At 46.5% G+C, this 15640-nt stretch overlaps 1 protein-coding gene across 2 annotated transcripts in view; it reads left to right on the top strand.

The window, feature by feature from the left end:
* Window positions 1–6482: 6482 nt before the first annotated feature.
* Window positions 6483–15640, top strand: part of LEO1 (LEO1 component of Paf1/RNA polymerase II complex) — a 36106-nt gene continuing 26948 nt past the window's right edge. For both annotated transcript variants that reach the window (XM_075530548.1, XM_075530547.1), the window contains exons 1-2: window positions 6483–6637; window positions 14068–14811. In XM_075530548.1, the coding sequence (XP_075386663.1) occupies window positions 6580–6637; window positions 14068–14811 (802 nt within the window). In that variant the 5' untranslated portion in view covers window positions 6483–6579. The remainder of the gene's footprint in view (window positions 6638–14067; window positions 14812–15640) is intronic.

The following is a 15640-nucleotide window of genomic DNA, read 5'->3' as shown; positions in this document are numbered from 1 at the left end:
TCTGTACCAGTGTCCATCCTCTGGTCCAGCCGGATTTGTAAGGTAGAATTGGGATTATGATAGTGGCGGGGGGGGGGGGAGGAGCAGCATTCAAGAACTAGAGGAAAATTGCATGTTTCACCATTCCTACACTGTACCCTGACTGGCTCATCTCCTCCCTGAGGCCCTTCTGTAAAGGGATGTCCAGTTGTCCACAGATGGGCCTTGGGTCCCCACTCTGAACTCCCCCTCATTCACAATGCTATCATTTTTTTTTTTTTTGGTCTTTGATGCCTGATACCTAATCCCTTCGACTTTCGGAATCTCACAGGATGGTGTGCTTCTTCCATGTGGGCTTTGTTTTTTCTGAGGTAGATGGCCGCTTGTTTACCTTCAAGCCTTTAGGACCCCAGATGCTATATCTTTTGATAGTCGGGAACCATCAACTTTCTTCACCACATTTGCTTGTGCACCCATTTGTCTTCAGCGATCATATCAGGGAGGTGAGCACACAATATTTTTTTGTTCTTTGATGCCTGATAACTGATCCCTTCGGCACCTCGTGATCATGCAGGCTGGTGTGCTTCTTCCATGTGGCCTTTGTTGCTTCTGAGCTAGATAGCCACATATTTACCTTTAAGTCTTTAAGGCCCCAGATGCTATATCTTCTGATAGCCGGCACCATCAGCTTTCTTCACCACATTTGCTTATGTACCCACTTTGTCTTCGGTGATCGTGTTGGGACAGGCTGGTTTGCTTGTTCCATGTGGGTTTTGTTGTTTCTCAGCTGGATGGCCACTTATTTATCTTCAGGCCTTTAAGATCCCAGATGCTATATCTTTTGATAGCTGGGCACCATCAGCTTTCTTCACCACATTTGTTTGTGAACCTGTTGTCGTCAGCGATTGTGCCAGGAAGGTGAGCATCTCGGACTGCCAAATTGTTAGAACAAAGTGTTCTTGTGTTGCGGTAGTACTTGAGTAGGGGCCTGCTGTCCATCTGTTTCCTTAATACTAAGCCTATAAATACATGTACATAGATCTATTTCCCCCTCATCATATATATATTTACATCTGTATGTGCCTGTATTTAGATCTCTATAAGTGCCCTTTTGCCTCCTAGTTCTTTCCTGTTATTTCTTTGTACTTTCTTCTTGTCCCACTATCATGTTTAGCCTTGATTTGGGTTTCAGGAATTCCTGTTACATTGTCCTTGATCCAGCCCTGCCAGACCCCCTACACCTCCTTGCCACTGATTTTGGATCACTTGTTCCCTTGTCCCTGGGTTTGTTAATACCTATTTCCTTTCCCCCGCCTCCCCATCTCCCATGTCCCCCTGAACTGTCATCCAGTTGTTCTCTCACCTTGTTTATCCCACCTATCCCTTCCAGGTAGACTTCCCGCGACAACAATATGAACCATCACAAAACCAAGCACAATAAAGCAACAATAGAAAATAAAACAATAGCTACAACAAACCCCCTATAACCAGTTCAAGGTCTATTTGTTGTCCTTTACAAGTGCTTTCCAGTGGAGTCTGATGGGGTGTCATACCCTGGTCCCACATCTATTCCTGGCATTCCCTGGGGACTTCATTGCTCTGCTTCCCCAGCTGCTCTACTGCATGCCCCCAGAGGCTGGCTTCAGCATAGTGGGCTCAGGGCGGGTACAATTCCCACTGTGTGTCTCTCTAATGTTGTCCCCAGTGGTGCTATGGGTCAATGAGGAACTGTGTCCTGTGGTGGGGCCGGCCCTGTGGTCGTCTCTGTGCATTGGCTGCTCTGAGCAGGAACATTGTCCTCGGCTTGGTGAGCCAGGATGTGCTTCACTCTTTTCTCTTCCCCCTTGGTTGGCTCCTGTGTGTTCTGATCAGACATGTCCCTCTCCTTGAGCTGTAACTTCAGTGCTGTCCTCTGAAGTGAATTCTCCTAGGGGAAGGGAGAGGCTGTCCACTTAGTTGGTAATGGGGCTGGCCCCTCAATTGGTTCCCTGCTTCATGTCAGTGTGTTGCATTCTTGTCTTGGAGCACTGGGTTGAAGTCTGGTCCCTCTTTCCCTGTGGAGGCACAATCAACACCCTCCCCCTGTGTGGGGGACAGTGCCCTGTTGCCCCGGCTACCCATATCTTTTGTTTTTCCTCCCTCCTTTTTAGTGGGCTAAAATGTGTGTCCCTGAGTTTAGTTTGGCCCCTGTCATATTACCTGGACCTCACCCCAGGGACATATGTATATAGTAGCTTCTTCCCTATGCCCCTTTTGAATTTTTTGAGTTTACCTCAGCAGACTCATGTAGTAATTGTCCTTTTGTGCTTGGCACAGTTCACTGAGGCAGGGACCCAGTTTGGTAAGAAACCTAATAAAAGTTGACTGTGAGTGATCAGTCCATGTCTTCCAAGAAAAGAGCAGGTCATTATTTACTTATTGCAGCTGAGAGAAACAGCAGGGTTTCTTCCTTGGCCCGCTTAGTTCAGCTCAACCTGTTCCCTTCTGAAGGCCAACTCCTTTCACAAAGCAGCCAGCCACGTGATCCTCCTGTGCAGGGGCAGTTCACTAGAAACGGAGTGAATTTTCACTCATGTAGTTTGTCCAATCAAGCTTATTATGTCTCCTCTGTTGTTATTCAAATTTAAAATACATATTCCTCCTTTGTACCTTCATGCGAGCATATACTATGTTTTATAAATTAAAAGAAAAACTCACTTTGTTACGTTAAGCTGTTTGTCATGATGTAAGAATTGTATTGTGTTATGTAACCAAGCTCCGGGAATGTCTTTTCTTTGGGACTAGGGTGGTGATGCAAAGTCACTGCTTGGGAGGGGAGGGTCACCTCCTGAAGGCAGAACCTTCATGGGCAACAGAAACAAGCCTTTCAAAAACCAGAAACCAAAGAATGTCAAGTTACTCTGCAATTGATCTATCCCTGGTTGCAAATCATGAAATTATTTTAAGATCCAAAGGTAAACTAGAAAACAACAACAAATCATCAGGATGACGTTCTCCATCCTGGGAGTCAATGGTGAGCTCATTTTTAATGCTTTAGACTGCGGTCAAAGTTGCCTCCAGCGAGCAATACTGGAAAATGATGACGATTTATTTCACTCAAATATAACCAAGTGTAATCTTTCCTGTAGAAGAAAGGCAATGAGCAGAGCAACGATCAGCATAAAGTACAGCAAAAATAAAAACAAACACCCGAGAATGAGATGTTACTACTTTTGCAGTACTCATGGAAAAATCTATTTATTTCTGCTAGTTATGCATATAAGCATGGCAAATCAGCAGGTTTCGTTATAATTCGATTTATTAAGATTTAATCAGTCTTTTTCAGAAATAGTACTATACATGAAAATGAATCCAGTAAAGTAGTTTTTCCAGTATTTGGATCGATTTAAGGTGACGAATCACCCTCTTTTACCAAAATGTAGTGACATCGAGTTGATGCTGGCTCAGTGCAACCCTATTGGCCAGAACAGAAATGCCCCTCTGCGACTGTAAAGCTTGATGGGATTAGACAGCCTCCCGTTCTCCACGTGGAGCAGCTGGTGGGTTCAAATGGCTAACTGTGTAGTTAGCAGCTCAACACATAAACTGCTGTGTCACTAGTGCTCCTCCCCTTTCATCGGGGTGAATAAAAGTTCCAGTTCCTACATGCATGAGTTGATTACAAACAAATCTATTTCTTTTACCAGTGGATTGCTGCAGACAGTCTCTCAGTAAGACAGGCGTCTTAATCTCCTCCCCTCGGCTCCCTCTACCCCCAACACAACCACAGACTCACTGCCCTTGAGTCATCCCTTAAAGAACAGGGTTCGGAGACTGGAACTCTTTCCGGCTGTAGAAAGTCTCATCTTCTTTCCCTGTTTCAGTTTCATTAAGGTGCCTGGGGGTCAAAAGGTTTCCCTTGGGTCCAGGGGCCTAGTTAAACTCAAGGCAGAGGTCTGTCGGGAGGTTAAGATGACTGTGCTTTGAGATTCCAAAGGGGTAAGTGTGATAGATTTTCTCAAAAGGCACAAGACAATGGTAAGGGCTTATTAGGAAGAAATTGTTGTTTTTCTTTTACAACCTAAACTAAGGGCTCTTTTGAATGGTACCTGATGGCCCTAACTTTTGCTTTACTTTTTATTTTTTCCCCCAAATTTCCTAAGGGCTAACAATTCACTTTTATATGGAGAAGATAGCATTCAACCCAGCAAGATTTTACCACGAAAAGCCAGGGTATTTTACGTTCTCCCTTAGATTGACACACTCCTGTAATTTAGCTTTCTTCACTAGACGATGAGGTCGTGTAAATACCCAGGAGGTGACACAGCTTCTCCATCTTTGTGTCCCTAATACAATGTAGCTGCTTCATTATTAAATAATGAATTAGTATAAATTCATCAAAAATTAAACACAAAATTATTTTTTCTTTATTTTTTAAAAAACATTTTATTAGGGGCTCATACAATTCTTATCACAATCCATACATATACATACGTCAATTGTATAAAGCACATCCACACATTCCCTGCCCCAATCATTCTCAAAGCATTTGCTCTCCACTTAAGCCCTTTGCATCAGGTCCTCTTCCCCCCACCCCCCCCCCTTGGGGGAAAATGAGCAGCAGATATCAAGGGCTCAAGTAGAAAGCTAATATTTTGAGAACAATGATGGCAACAAATGTACCTATGTTCTTGACACAATGGATGTATGCATGGATTGTGATAAGAATTATATGAGCCCCCAATAAAATGATTTAAAAAGAAATAAAAGTACTTCCATCAAGTGAACTGACTCATAATGACCCTGCAGGGCAGAGTAGAGCTGCCCGCTGGAGTTTTCAAGGCTGTAAACATTTGCAGACGCACAGTGCTCTGTCTTTCCCCCACAGAGCAGCTCGTGGGTTTGAACCACTAACCTTTGATTCCCAGCCAAGCATGTAACCACTATGCTACCTAGAGTCCTCTAGCATTACCACGAGATCCAGCAATTCCACTCCCTGTTATGTTTTCAAAGGAATACAAAGTAGAAACAGATACATGCATGTCACTCTAGTCACAATATCCACATACCCTCAAAACGTGAATGAATTGTTTTTAAAGTGGTCCACACGCACACTGATACATCACTTAGCTATCACAAAGAAGAAACAGCTCATTCTTGGGGCTCTTCAGCGATAGTTGTTGTGACCGCTGCTGTTCTGTATTAGAATTCCCAATTCCCAGGTTCCAAATTCACGGCCACCCCTTCTGAGAAAGGGAAACTAAGAAAAAGTTTTAAGAGATCTGCAAACTACATTGTAAACTAAAATACCAAACTCACTGACAAACTCGATGACGACCCAGATCAACCCTTATAGAACAGGGTAGAATTGTCCCTGTGAGTTTCCAAGACTGAAACGGTCCGGGAGTAGAAAGCCGGTCTTTCTCTCTAGGAGCAGCTAGGGGTTTCAAACGGGTTGTAGCCAAACTTGTAACCACTATGCCACAGGGCTGAGAAAAAAATATCTCACAAACCCTACCTCCCACTCCCGCATTATAACAAAGCATCTGCTCATTCCGGGAGCTAGCAAGGCCTAATTTGTAACAATTTCTGTGGGAAACCTTACACCCCCCTCTCACAGCCCAGATCTTGCTCCTTCAGAGTTTTTTGTTCCCCAAACTCGAGACGCTTAAAAGGAACATGATTCGAGACCCCAAATATTTAGGATTGAATGTAGAAATTCACAGGAGTGTTTGGTTGTCGTTTTTTAAACCACTCATTAAAGATCTTTTCAAGACTGGGAAACAATGCCATTCTCTCTATATAGAGTTTTTTTTTCTTTAGAAAATTTCAAATAAAAGTTATTTGATAGCATTCTTGTTATTTTTAAAGGTACTAATCTCTAATCCCCGCCCCCACCGCCCCAGCTTTAATTCCTAACACCATATTTAAAAGAACATACGGGGCTCAGAGACCAAGTAGGCCGAGAACTGCCGGTCGGCCAGAAACAATGGGCCTGACACGGGTTGATAACGATCTAAAGTCCTTTAAGGCCGGCGAGGACCCGACTGGGGTGAGAATCTGATAAGATCCCTTAGGGTGAGAAAGACTTCGGTCCTTGGCTTCCCACGGGAACGAATTCACGCCGAAGCCCAGTTATCCAAGTGGGATTTTATCAAGAAGTTTCAGGCGTTACAGGAAACTGAACACTGGCACCCTCTTGGCAGCATGAGAAGGGGGGCAGGGAGAGAGAATTAAACGGAATTAAGCCCAGGTGTACCGCCCACCTGGGTTACCCCGCCCCTTCCCCTCCCCCACCCCGGGCTGAAGGCCTGGGTCGGCGCATGCCCTCTAGCCTTTACCGGCTTCCCACTGTGGGGGCCCCCTAGGCATGGAGAGGGACCACCCCCTATCTGGCCGCTAACAAGTCCTCCCCGGGCCCAGCCGGCCGGGGTCCGTCCCCCCCGTGCGGACGTAGACGGTGGAACGCCGGCCAGCCGGGTCACCGAAGGCAAGCCTCCCAGCGAGGGAGTCTTTGCGACACTGCCGCGTTCCGTCGGCGCGGTGCCGTAAAGACGGCGCGGTGCCGTAAAGACGGGCGCCGCGCCGCCCCCAGCCGGGCGGCCGCCGCAGAGCGTCGCGATGGCGGATATGGAGGACCTCTTCGGCAGTGACGCCGACAGCGATGCTGAGCGCAAAGGTGGGCTCGGCAGGCGACTGCGTGGCGGCGCGGGCCCGGTCCGGTTCCGGGTCTGCGGGCGCTCTGGGCGGTGCCACCTCCCCTGGCAGGTGGGGGCAAACGTAGTCGTAGGTGTGCGGTGCCCGCGGGGCGCTGGCAGATCGATGGGCGCAGTCTGGAAGGGAGCCCTGGCTCCCACCGTGCCTGCCTTTGCACTGGGCTCTGCAACATCTCCGACTGCTGGCGGGGGGGCAGAGTACGGGGGGACGTTGTCCGGGAGTATGGGGCTGGGGTGGGCGGGTTTGCAGAAGGTGATGGGGAGTGCCAGGCGGGTGGGTGAGGAGGGTACCAGGATGGGGCTGCACAGCGTTATGGTCAGGGAGCGCATCTTCTAAGAGCCCGAGCAAACTTCAGAATTTGTTGGGACTTTAGAGGAGCCTGCGGGCCTGGGTTTGGAGAGCAGGGATGAAAACGCTGTTGATGAAATGAATGAATAAGTGAATGACTTTCTGGTGTGTGGGGGAGGGTTGGTCATGCTTGCTCTGTAAGCATTTCTAGCCCAGGGACTGGATTATGGCGTTTGAAATATGAATTGAAGTGAGAAAGAGGCCCAAGATGAACGTCAATATCCTCCCAATCCTGTAGACTCAAGGTTTCTCTCCATATGTATCGTATATATTTTTAACTTCGCAAAATGCGTTATGTACCCCCTCCCCATTTTCTTCAACTCCAGTTCCGTGAACTTGTAGAATGTAATGACCTGAGCTTGACTAATAATGAGAGAGATTCGCTGGGTTGGATACCTAGGAGGCTCCAGTCAGAATGAGCCTGGAAATGTAGAGCCCTGCCTACCGATTCGATCCCATGACGTTTTGCACTTAGTTTTACCTTTCACCCGGTTTGTCCTGTCCATAATGCATCCATCCTTCAAGGCCTCGCGAGCCCCTCGCCCTCTCGTGACTCGCCCATGAAACCGGTTCATTCCCTCAATAAGTATCTCTCCCACGGAAGTTTTCCAGTTAGGAGAGCACAGCCTGTTTTTCTAATATATATACAATGTTGCCATGTGTCATTCGCTGCTGATGTAAAATGTTTCCATCCCCCAAAGACAAAGATCAGATTTTTAAAGGTACTCCTAATAAAAAGGCAATCACAATGAAAACTTTAAAGCCAAAAAGTATTCCATTTGACTTACGGCAGAACAGACTTCCGAGGGAGTTATAGGAATAGACCCCATCATAAATTTGGGACTTCTTAATTTATTCATCCCTCTCAGTGTGGAGTGCCTGGGTGGTACGGATTGAAACAATGGGAACTTGAATCCTTCAAAGTTGCCTGGGAAGAGGCCTGGTGATAATACTCATTAAATATCGTTACCTGAGAACTCTATGCTCTACACATGGTAACTAGTAAACTAATCTAAATTATAGTTAGAATGGTGACACTTACATAATGCTGATTATGATAAAAATGGAATGGTTGGAAGCTATAGTTTGATATGATATAGCCTGCAGTTTCCCGTTGTCTGGGGAAGTGATGTGTATACTGAGCTGAATGTCTCTGTGTTGTTGTTAGTTGCTACCCTGTGTGTGCAGAGTAGACCTGCACCCCAGGGTTTTCAGGGCTGTGATCTTTCGGAGGCAGGTCATCTTCTAACGGGCCTCTGAGTGCATTCAAACTGCCAGCCTTTTGGCTAATAGTCAAGTGCTTAACAGTTTATGCCGCCTGGGGACTCCTTACATAATGGGATTCGTGGCTTCCAGATCCAGTGTGCTTTCCTGGAAAGTAGTAGAGACCTGTCTGGTGTCTCTCTGGAGTCTAGAAGTTGTGAAAGGAAATTGCACCCAGCAAGTTTCTTAACGTGCGTGGAATCCCTCCCTAGACCTAGTATATTTCTTTCAAATGTCATGGGTCAGTTCTTTTCTCTTCACGTAAATGATGAGGGCTGTCTTCTTATCCATCAGTTACTCAAAGGTTGCCTGCAACATTCTTGTTAATTTGGGGAGTAGACATTTACAATAAAATCTAGACTTGATAGAAATTTCTAACAGGAGCTCATAACATTTAAAGTTACACTTCTCATTTATTCCCATTAAGCCATTTCTCTTTCAATGCCTTGCTTTCGAATGTACTGGACTTTACAAGGTTGCATTAGTCTGCTCTACACAGTGACCAAAAACCCCTGCAGATGTCAGTCGCTTACAGTAGTGCTCTCATGATGTAAGGAGTGAGCAGTGTGCTGTGTCTTTGTTTCTTTTCCTTCCGGGATCCAGCCTTTTATCTAAAACTGCTCGTCTTGTAGCAGAGGACAGAAGTGTGAGTGCAAGCTGAACCATGCAATTGCTTTCAAAGCTTCTGATCAGGTATGTCACACATCTTGGCCACTCACATTCGATTGGCCAGAGCAGTTCACGTGGCCAAGCATGTCATTGGGACTGGGAAATACTTGGAAATGCAGTGTGTCATATAAGGGTCAGATTATAGAACCCTTTTATGGGGAAGGGAGAGGGGAGCATGAACAAGAATATGATCTATTATGGAGATTAATAATGTTCATAAAGCTTCTTGAAAATGAGAGAAAAAACACTGTAGGCATACCATGGGTTGAACTAGCAAAATGTGATGGGCTGGCTCTTGCTGAAAGCTACGGATAGTTATGAAGGTAGTATGAATGTGACAGGACAATTCCTGGTATGCCTCGTGTGTTTCATTACTTTTCTGGACTCTCGGAGTTATGGAGAAGAACTAATTCATGGATTCTTGCTTCTGCCTGCTAAAATCTATTGAATCCCTCCAGTGAATTTCTCATTCAATCTACCTTACAACAACAATAGCATACTCAACCAGTTCCAAAAATTTTAAATTCTTGGTTTTTTTAATTGCTTATTATTGATACTCACTTTTTGAAATTTTTAAAATTAAAATGTTTAAGTTGTTACTTTTAAGTTTAATGGACATATAATTCATGTGCTATACAATTCAATGATTTAAATATATTAAAAAGAGATGTGCAGTCATCACCACAATAAAATTTTAGGATATTCACTGTGTAGAGATATGCACAATTTTTTAAAAGTTCTTTGTGATCTACTATGGTTCTTTGAACATATTTATAAGAAAAGAAAAACCAAACCCACAGCCATCAAATGGATTCTTACTCATATTCTAACTCATTGCAACTTTCGAGGTCCCTTATGGGTTTCTGAGGCTGCTGTACGCTACCAGCAGTCCTCAGCTTTCTCCCGCCAAGTAGCTGGTGAACTTGGACCACGGACCTTGTGCTTAGCGACCCAACATGTTACAAACTCATTACTCTACCAAGCCAAGGAAGCTACATCACTGCCATTGAGCCCATTCTCACTCGTGGAGCCCCTGTAGGCCAGCATAAAACTGCCCCTTTGGCTTCTGAGACTAACTCTTTATAGATCGGCAGGTTTCGAACCGCTGGCACTGCAGTTAAGCAGCCCAACCACTGCACCACCAGGGCTCCATTGAAAGAGCTCTTTTAATGTTTTTGTTTACTAAGTCCAATATCTGAGCCTCTTCAAAACTAGTATTTATTTGTAATCATTTTATTGGGCTCATACAACTCTTACCACAATCCATACATCCATCCATTGTGTCAAGCACATTCGTACATTTGTTGCCATCATCATTCTCAAAACATTTGCTTTCTACTTGAGCCCTTGGTGTCAGCTTCTCATTTTCCCCTCCTTTGCCCTATGAATCCTTGATAATTTATAAATTATTATTATTTTGTCATATCTTACACTGTTCGATGTCTCCTTTCACCCACTTTTCTGTTGCAGGACTAGTTTTTATTAATTAACCTTTTTTCCCCCAGAGTGTAGTCCACACTTTGTTTCTTTGCATATTTTATAATTAATTTGTTGGAAAATGGACATTTTTAACATTGTAATCTGATAAGTATGGAAGTTGCTTTCTTTTCCCTTCCCAAGGTTTCTTGCTGCAATTTATGTGTTGTTGGTTGTTTGTATAGTAATTTTTAAAAATCGTTTTGTTGGGCCTCATACAACTCTTTTTTCTTTTAAAAATCATTTTATTGGGGCTCATACAACTCTTATCACAACCCATACATACATCCATTGTGCCAAGCACATTTGTACATTTGTTGGCATCGATCATCATTCTCAAAACATTTGCTTTCTACTTGACTCCTCATTTTTTCCCCTGCCTCCCTGCCCCACCTCCCACAAACCCTTGATTATTTAGAAATTATTATTATTTTGTCATGTCTTACACTGTTGAATGTCTCCCTTCACAAACTTTTCTATTGTCTGCCGCCCCCAGGGAGGGGTTTATAGGTAGATCATTCTGATTGGTTCCTCCTTTCTCCCCCACCTTCCCCATCCCCTCCTGGTATTGCTACTCTCATTATTGATGTTGAGGGGTTTATCTGTCCTGGATTCCCTGTGTTTCCAACTCTTATCTGTACCAGTGTACATGCTCAGGTCTAGCCGGAAAGGTAGAATTGGGATCATGATGGTGGCGGGTAGGAAACAGTAAAGAACTAGAGGAAAGTTGTATGTTTCATCGTTGCTATACCGCACCCTGACTGGCTCATCTCCTCCCCGTGACCCTTGTGTAAGGGGATGCCCAGATGCCTACAGATGGGCTTTGGGTCCCCACTCCGCATTCCCCCTCATTCATAATATGATTTTTGTTCTTTGATGCCTGATACCTAATCCTTTCAATGCCTCATGATCACACAGGCTGGTATGCTTCTTCCATGTGGGCTTTGTTGCTTCTCAGCTAGATGGCTTCTTTATCTTCAAGCCTTTAAAGACCCCAGACACTAAATCTTTTGATGGACACCATATCTTTTGATAGGTGCATATACCTTATGCACCTGCTTTGTCTTCATTGATTGTGTTGGAAAGGTGAGCATCATGGAATGCCAGTGTAACAGAACAAAGTGTTCTTGCATTGAGGGAGTACTTGAGTGGAGGCCCACTGTCTATCTGCCACCTTAATACTAAACCTGTAAATATACCAGTATGTACATAGATCTATTGCCCCATCATAAATATATTTATATATGCACATGTCTGTATTTAGACCTCTATAAATGCCCTTTGCCTCCTAGTTCCTTCCTCTATTTCATTTTACTTTCCTATTGTCCCACTTCATGTTCAGCCTTCTTTTGAGTTTCAGTAACTCCTCTCGTTTATATTGCCCTTGATCTAGCCCTACCAGGCCTCCTATACTCTCCTCGCCATCAATTTTGGATCACTTGTTCCCTTGTTCCCTGTGTTTTTAATACCCAGTTCCTTTCCCCCACCTGCCCCTCTCCCATGTTCCCCCAGAACCATAGGTCCTGTTGTTTTCCACTCCAGATTGTTTATTCTGCCTATCTTATCTAGATAGACATGCAGAGATAATGTGAACCAAAACAAGACAGCAAAGCAACAAAAGAAAACACAACAACAAACCAATGAAGAAGAAAAGCCTGTAAATAGTTCAAGGTCTATTTGTTGACCTTTAGAAGTGTTTTCTGATCAAGTTGATGGGGTGCCACGCCTTGGTCCCACAGTCTATTTTTGGTGTGATCTGGGGACTTCCTTGCTCTGTTCCCCTTGCTGTTCTGTTGCATACCCTTAGAGTTTTGCCTCAGTGTGGTGTGGTCAGATCGGGCACAGTTCCCGCACTGTGCCTCCAGTGTTGTCCCCCATAGCGCTATGCGTCACTGAGGGACGTCAGTGAGGACATGTCTCATAGTGGAGGTGGCCCTATGGTCCTGTATCTGCATTGGCTGCTCTGAGCAGGAATATCGTCCTCAGGGCTTGGTGGTCCAGGATGTGCTCCACTCTCTCTTCCTCTCCTGTGTGCTCTAATCAGACATGTCCCTCTCCCTGAGCTGTAGCTTCAGTGCTGACCTCTGAAGTGAATTCTTCTGCTGGAGGAGGGGCTGATCACATAGTTGGGATTAGGGCCAGCCCCTGCTAAGTAACTTTTTTGACCTGATACTTTAAAATCTGTATTCATAGATTATATATGTGGGTGACCACTGACATCTCAATTCTTTTAGCCTAGTGGTAAACCAATAATTCCCAGAAGTTTTGTCCAGTGCCTCTCAATCTCTGCACCATTATAGACTGGATCCATGTCTGTGTTGGTGCTTGCGGTTTACAAGTCTTGCCTTAGTTGGTACAGATGCTGAAGGTGAATGAGCCAGAGGTGAGAGTGTAGTTTGCCTCAAAGACTCCCCCTGTCTCTGGGCCCAGGTGTGGCCTTCTAGAGCCCCAGGAATATGTGGGCACTTTTGAAAGCCCCTCTGGGTCAAACACCTCATTCCTCAGCCTTTCCTGTGAGCCTTTTTAGGCTCTTCTTGTCCTCCATGCTGTACATCGTCCGTGCAGCTAATGCATGTGGCGGCACACCTGCTCCGCGTGTAGCAGCTTGCTTGTTCTCGGCATTGTGCATGTACAACAAGAGTGGACACCGGCTCTCGGCTGCTTTGCACAGGGAGAGGCAGCAGGCTTGGTGGCTGTGGAGCTGCCTCTGCCATGAGGACGGTCTCTGGGTGGCTTGCTTGCTCTGTAGCGACAGCCTCCAGGCGATGCACAGACAGTGCCCAGCCAGTGGGCACTTGCTCTCCATGCCCAGCCTTGAGCTGCAGTGGCTTGCCAGGCCCCAAGGACAGAACCGGTTGGAACAGGAAAGCGGGGCTTGCAGGGGCGAGAGTGAACCCCTGTGAGGGACGCTGTGAACTAGCACAGGAGGAAGGGGAAATGGGGACGTGGGGAAGCTGTGACAGTTTGGCGCCCTCTGGGCTACCTCCTTCAGAATACTGTATGGGACCCATCAGTTTGAGACATCAGCAAGTTTCAGTTGTTGTTATTTATCTGATCATATTTGCCAAATTAAAACTAAGAAACAGACAAACGGTCTGGACGTGGGGGGAAACCATCTACTTTCACATAATGCCAGTTTTCACATAATAACCCAGTTTTGGGAACCTAACTATGTCAACAAGTAAAGAGGGAGTGTAGGTATTTTTTATAATTGCTTGCTTCCCTCCCCCTAGTGGCCTCCGCACCTGAAGAGTTCTGCCTCGGTGGGGTAAAGGTAAGTCCTATAAACTGGCCCTCTAGAGAGCCGCCTGACCGAAGCAAGCGGTAGTCACAGTCCTTTGCGACGGAGGGGTGATCACCTTGATCCTTTGCGAAATCAGGCACACAGAGATTGTGCCTTATTAATTAGAGATGGGTGGGAGGTAGGCTGAGTGGAAGCCCACTAAGCGCTGCTTCCTAATGAAGTGCTTTCCTGGCTGCTACAACGTCCGGCTAGGATGCTGAGAGGACCGAGAAAGCAGGTGCTGACTGTTTGGAGCAGACTCGCTGCTGTGGTTGCCTCTATGTTGGATGAGCGTGGGAGTGCCTTACTCCTCCTTTTCTGCTAAAAATTTGAATGTAATTTTTCTCTCACAGATTCTGATTCTGGATCCGACTCGGATTCTGATCAAGAGAATGCTGCTTCTGGCAGCAATGCCTCTGGAAGCGAGAGTGACCAGGATGACAGAGGTGACTCGGGCAAACCCAGTAATCAGGAGCTGTTTGGAGATGACAGTGAGGACGAGGCGGCCTCTCACCACAGCGGGAGTGACCGTGCCTCCGAACGCTCAGACAACAGAACGGAAGCCTCGGAGCACTCCGACCGGGAGGACAACGAGCCCTCCGACGGGGAGCAGCACAGCGGCTCGGAGGGCCCTAACGAGGACGAGGATGAAGGCGCTCGGTCCGACGCGGGGAGCCATCGCTCAGAAGCGGACGGTTCTGACAAAGCTCAGTCCGACGACGAGAAATGGGACGGAGACGAGAAAAGCGATCAGTCCGATGACGACAAGCTGCAGAATTCCGAGGAGGAGGAGGAGGAGGACAGGGCTCCAGGGTCCGATGACGACAAGCTGCAGAATTCTGAGGAGGAGGAGGAGGAGGAGGAGGAGAAACTGCACAACACTGATGACGAGGAGAAGCCCAACTCCGATGACGACCAGCCCGCAGCTTCCGATGACGATGCCGAGAAACAGAACTCTGACGATGAGGGGCGGCCACAGATGTCCGACGAGGACAAAGGGCCGAATTCTGATGACGAAAGACCACCGGCCTCCGATGAAGACCGCAGGCATTCCGACGACGACGAGGACGACGACCAGGACCAGGACCGTAAGTCAGGTAGGACGTTTCTGAGGACCGTTTACACAAAGTCGTTTTCCACGCAAGTAGAAGTGCCCGTGGGCCCATTCATTTGATTCCCCCCCACCACCACCCCCCGTATGCTTGCTTCATTCCAGCCTTCATAACCCTGGCTTTCCTTCCTGTCCTCCCTGGCAACCTCTTCCCATCCTACACGTCTCTCCTTGCCCCGTATGTTAATAACCAGGCAACACATGTAAAGGAAACCAGTCTGTGGCTGGTGCCAGGCTACCCGGCCAGCAGAGCCGTTTCCACTCTGTGGGCTGTTTAAGGAGCCTCGGTGAGACTGGATTTGCCTGGAGGGGCGGGGACAGGACTGCTTGCCTTGTCCCCTGGAGTGTACTGAGGTGTGGGCACCTGGCTCTAGTCCATCCAGCGCCCGCTGGGTTTTAAGGTGTGTACTCAGCTAATCAAATGCATCAGAATCGACTGTATAAAAATCTAGTTGCAAAAAGGTGTGTCTTTTGCAATGAAGGTGACCAGTTATTTCCATCTTACTTCTTTCTTCAGAGGCAACTCTAGTGGATGCCACCCTAGGGTAATCAGAAGCTTGCTTGGGAAGCATCAAATCTGGGAGTGAAGGTGGCTGGGTGGTCTCCCTGGCCCATGTTCCTGGGCTGGGATAACTTGGCACTTGCACCCCAGCCCGAGGGGGATGTGGGCTTAGGGCGGGGCCCTCATTCCCTGAAGGCTGGCCGAAACGCACAGCCAGAGTTTGGCTTTCTGGGCCTCCCTTTTGTAACTGCTTTTGCTGTTCTGATGAAGTTAATAGATTCTTCGTGTAGCGTATGATACATGAAGGTTAGGT

This window comes from Tenrec ecaudatus, chromosome 14 (genome assembly GCF_050624435.1).
Source record: "Tenrec ecaudatus isolate mTenEca1 chromosome 14, mTenEca1.hap1, whole genome shotgun sequence".
NCBI classification, from domain to species: domain Eukaryota; kingdom Metazoa; phylum Chordata; class Mammalia; order Afrosoricida; family Tenrecidae; genus Tenrec; species Tenrec ecaudatus.
This window is presented reverse-complemented; position numbering and strand designations above follow the sequence as displayed.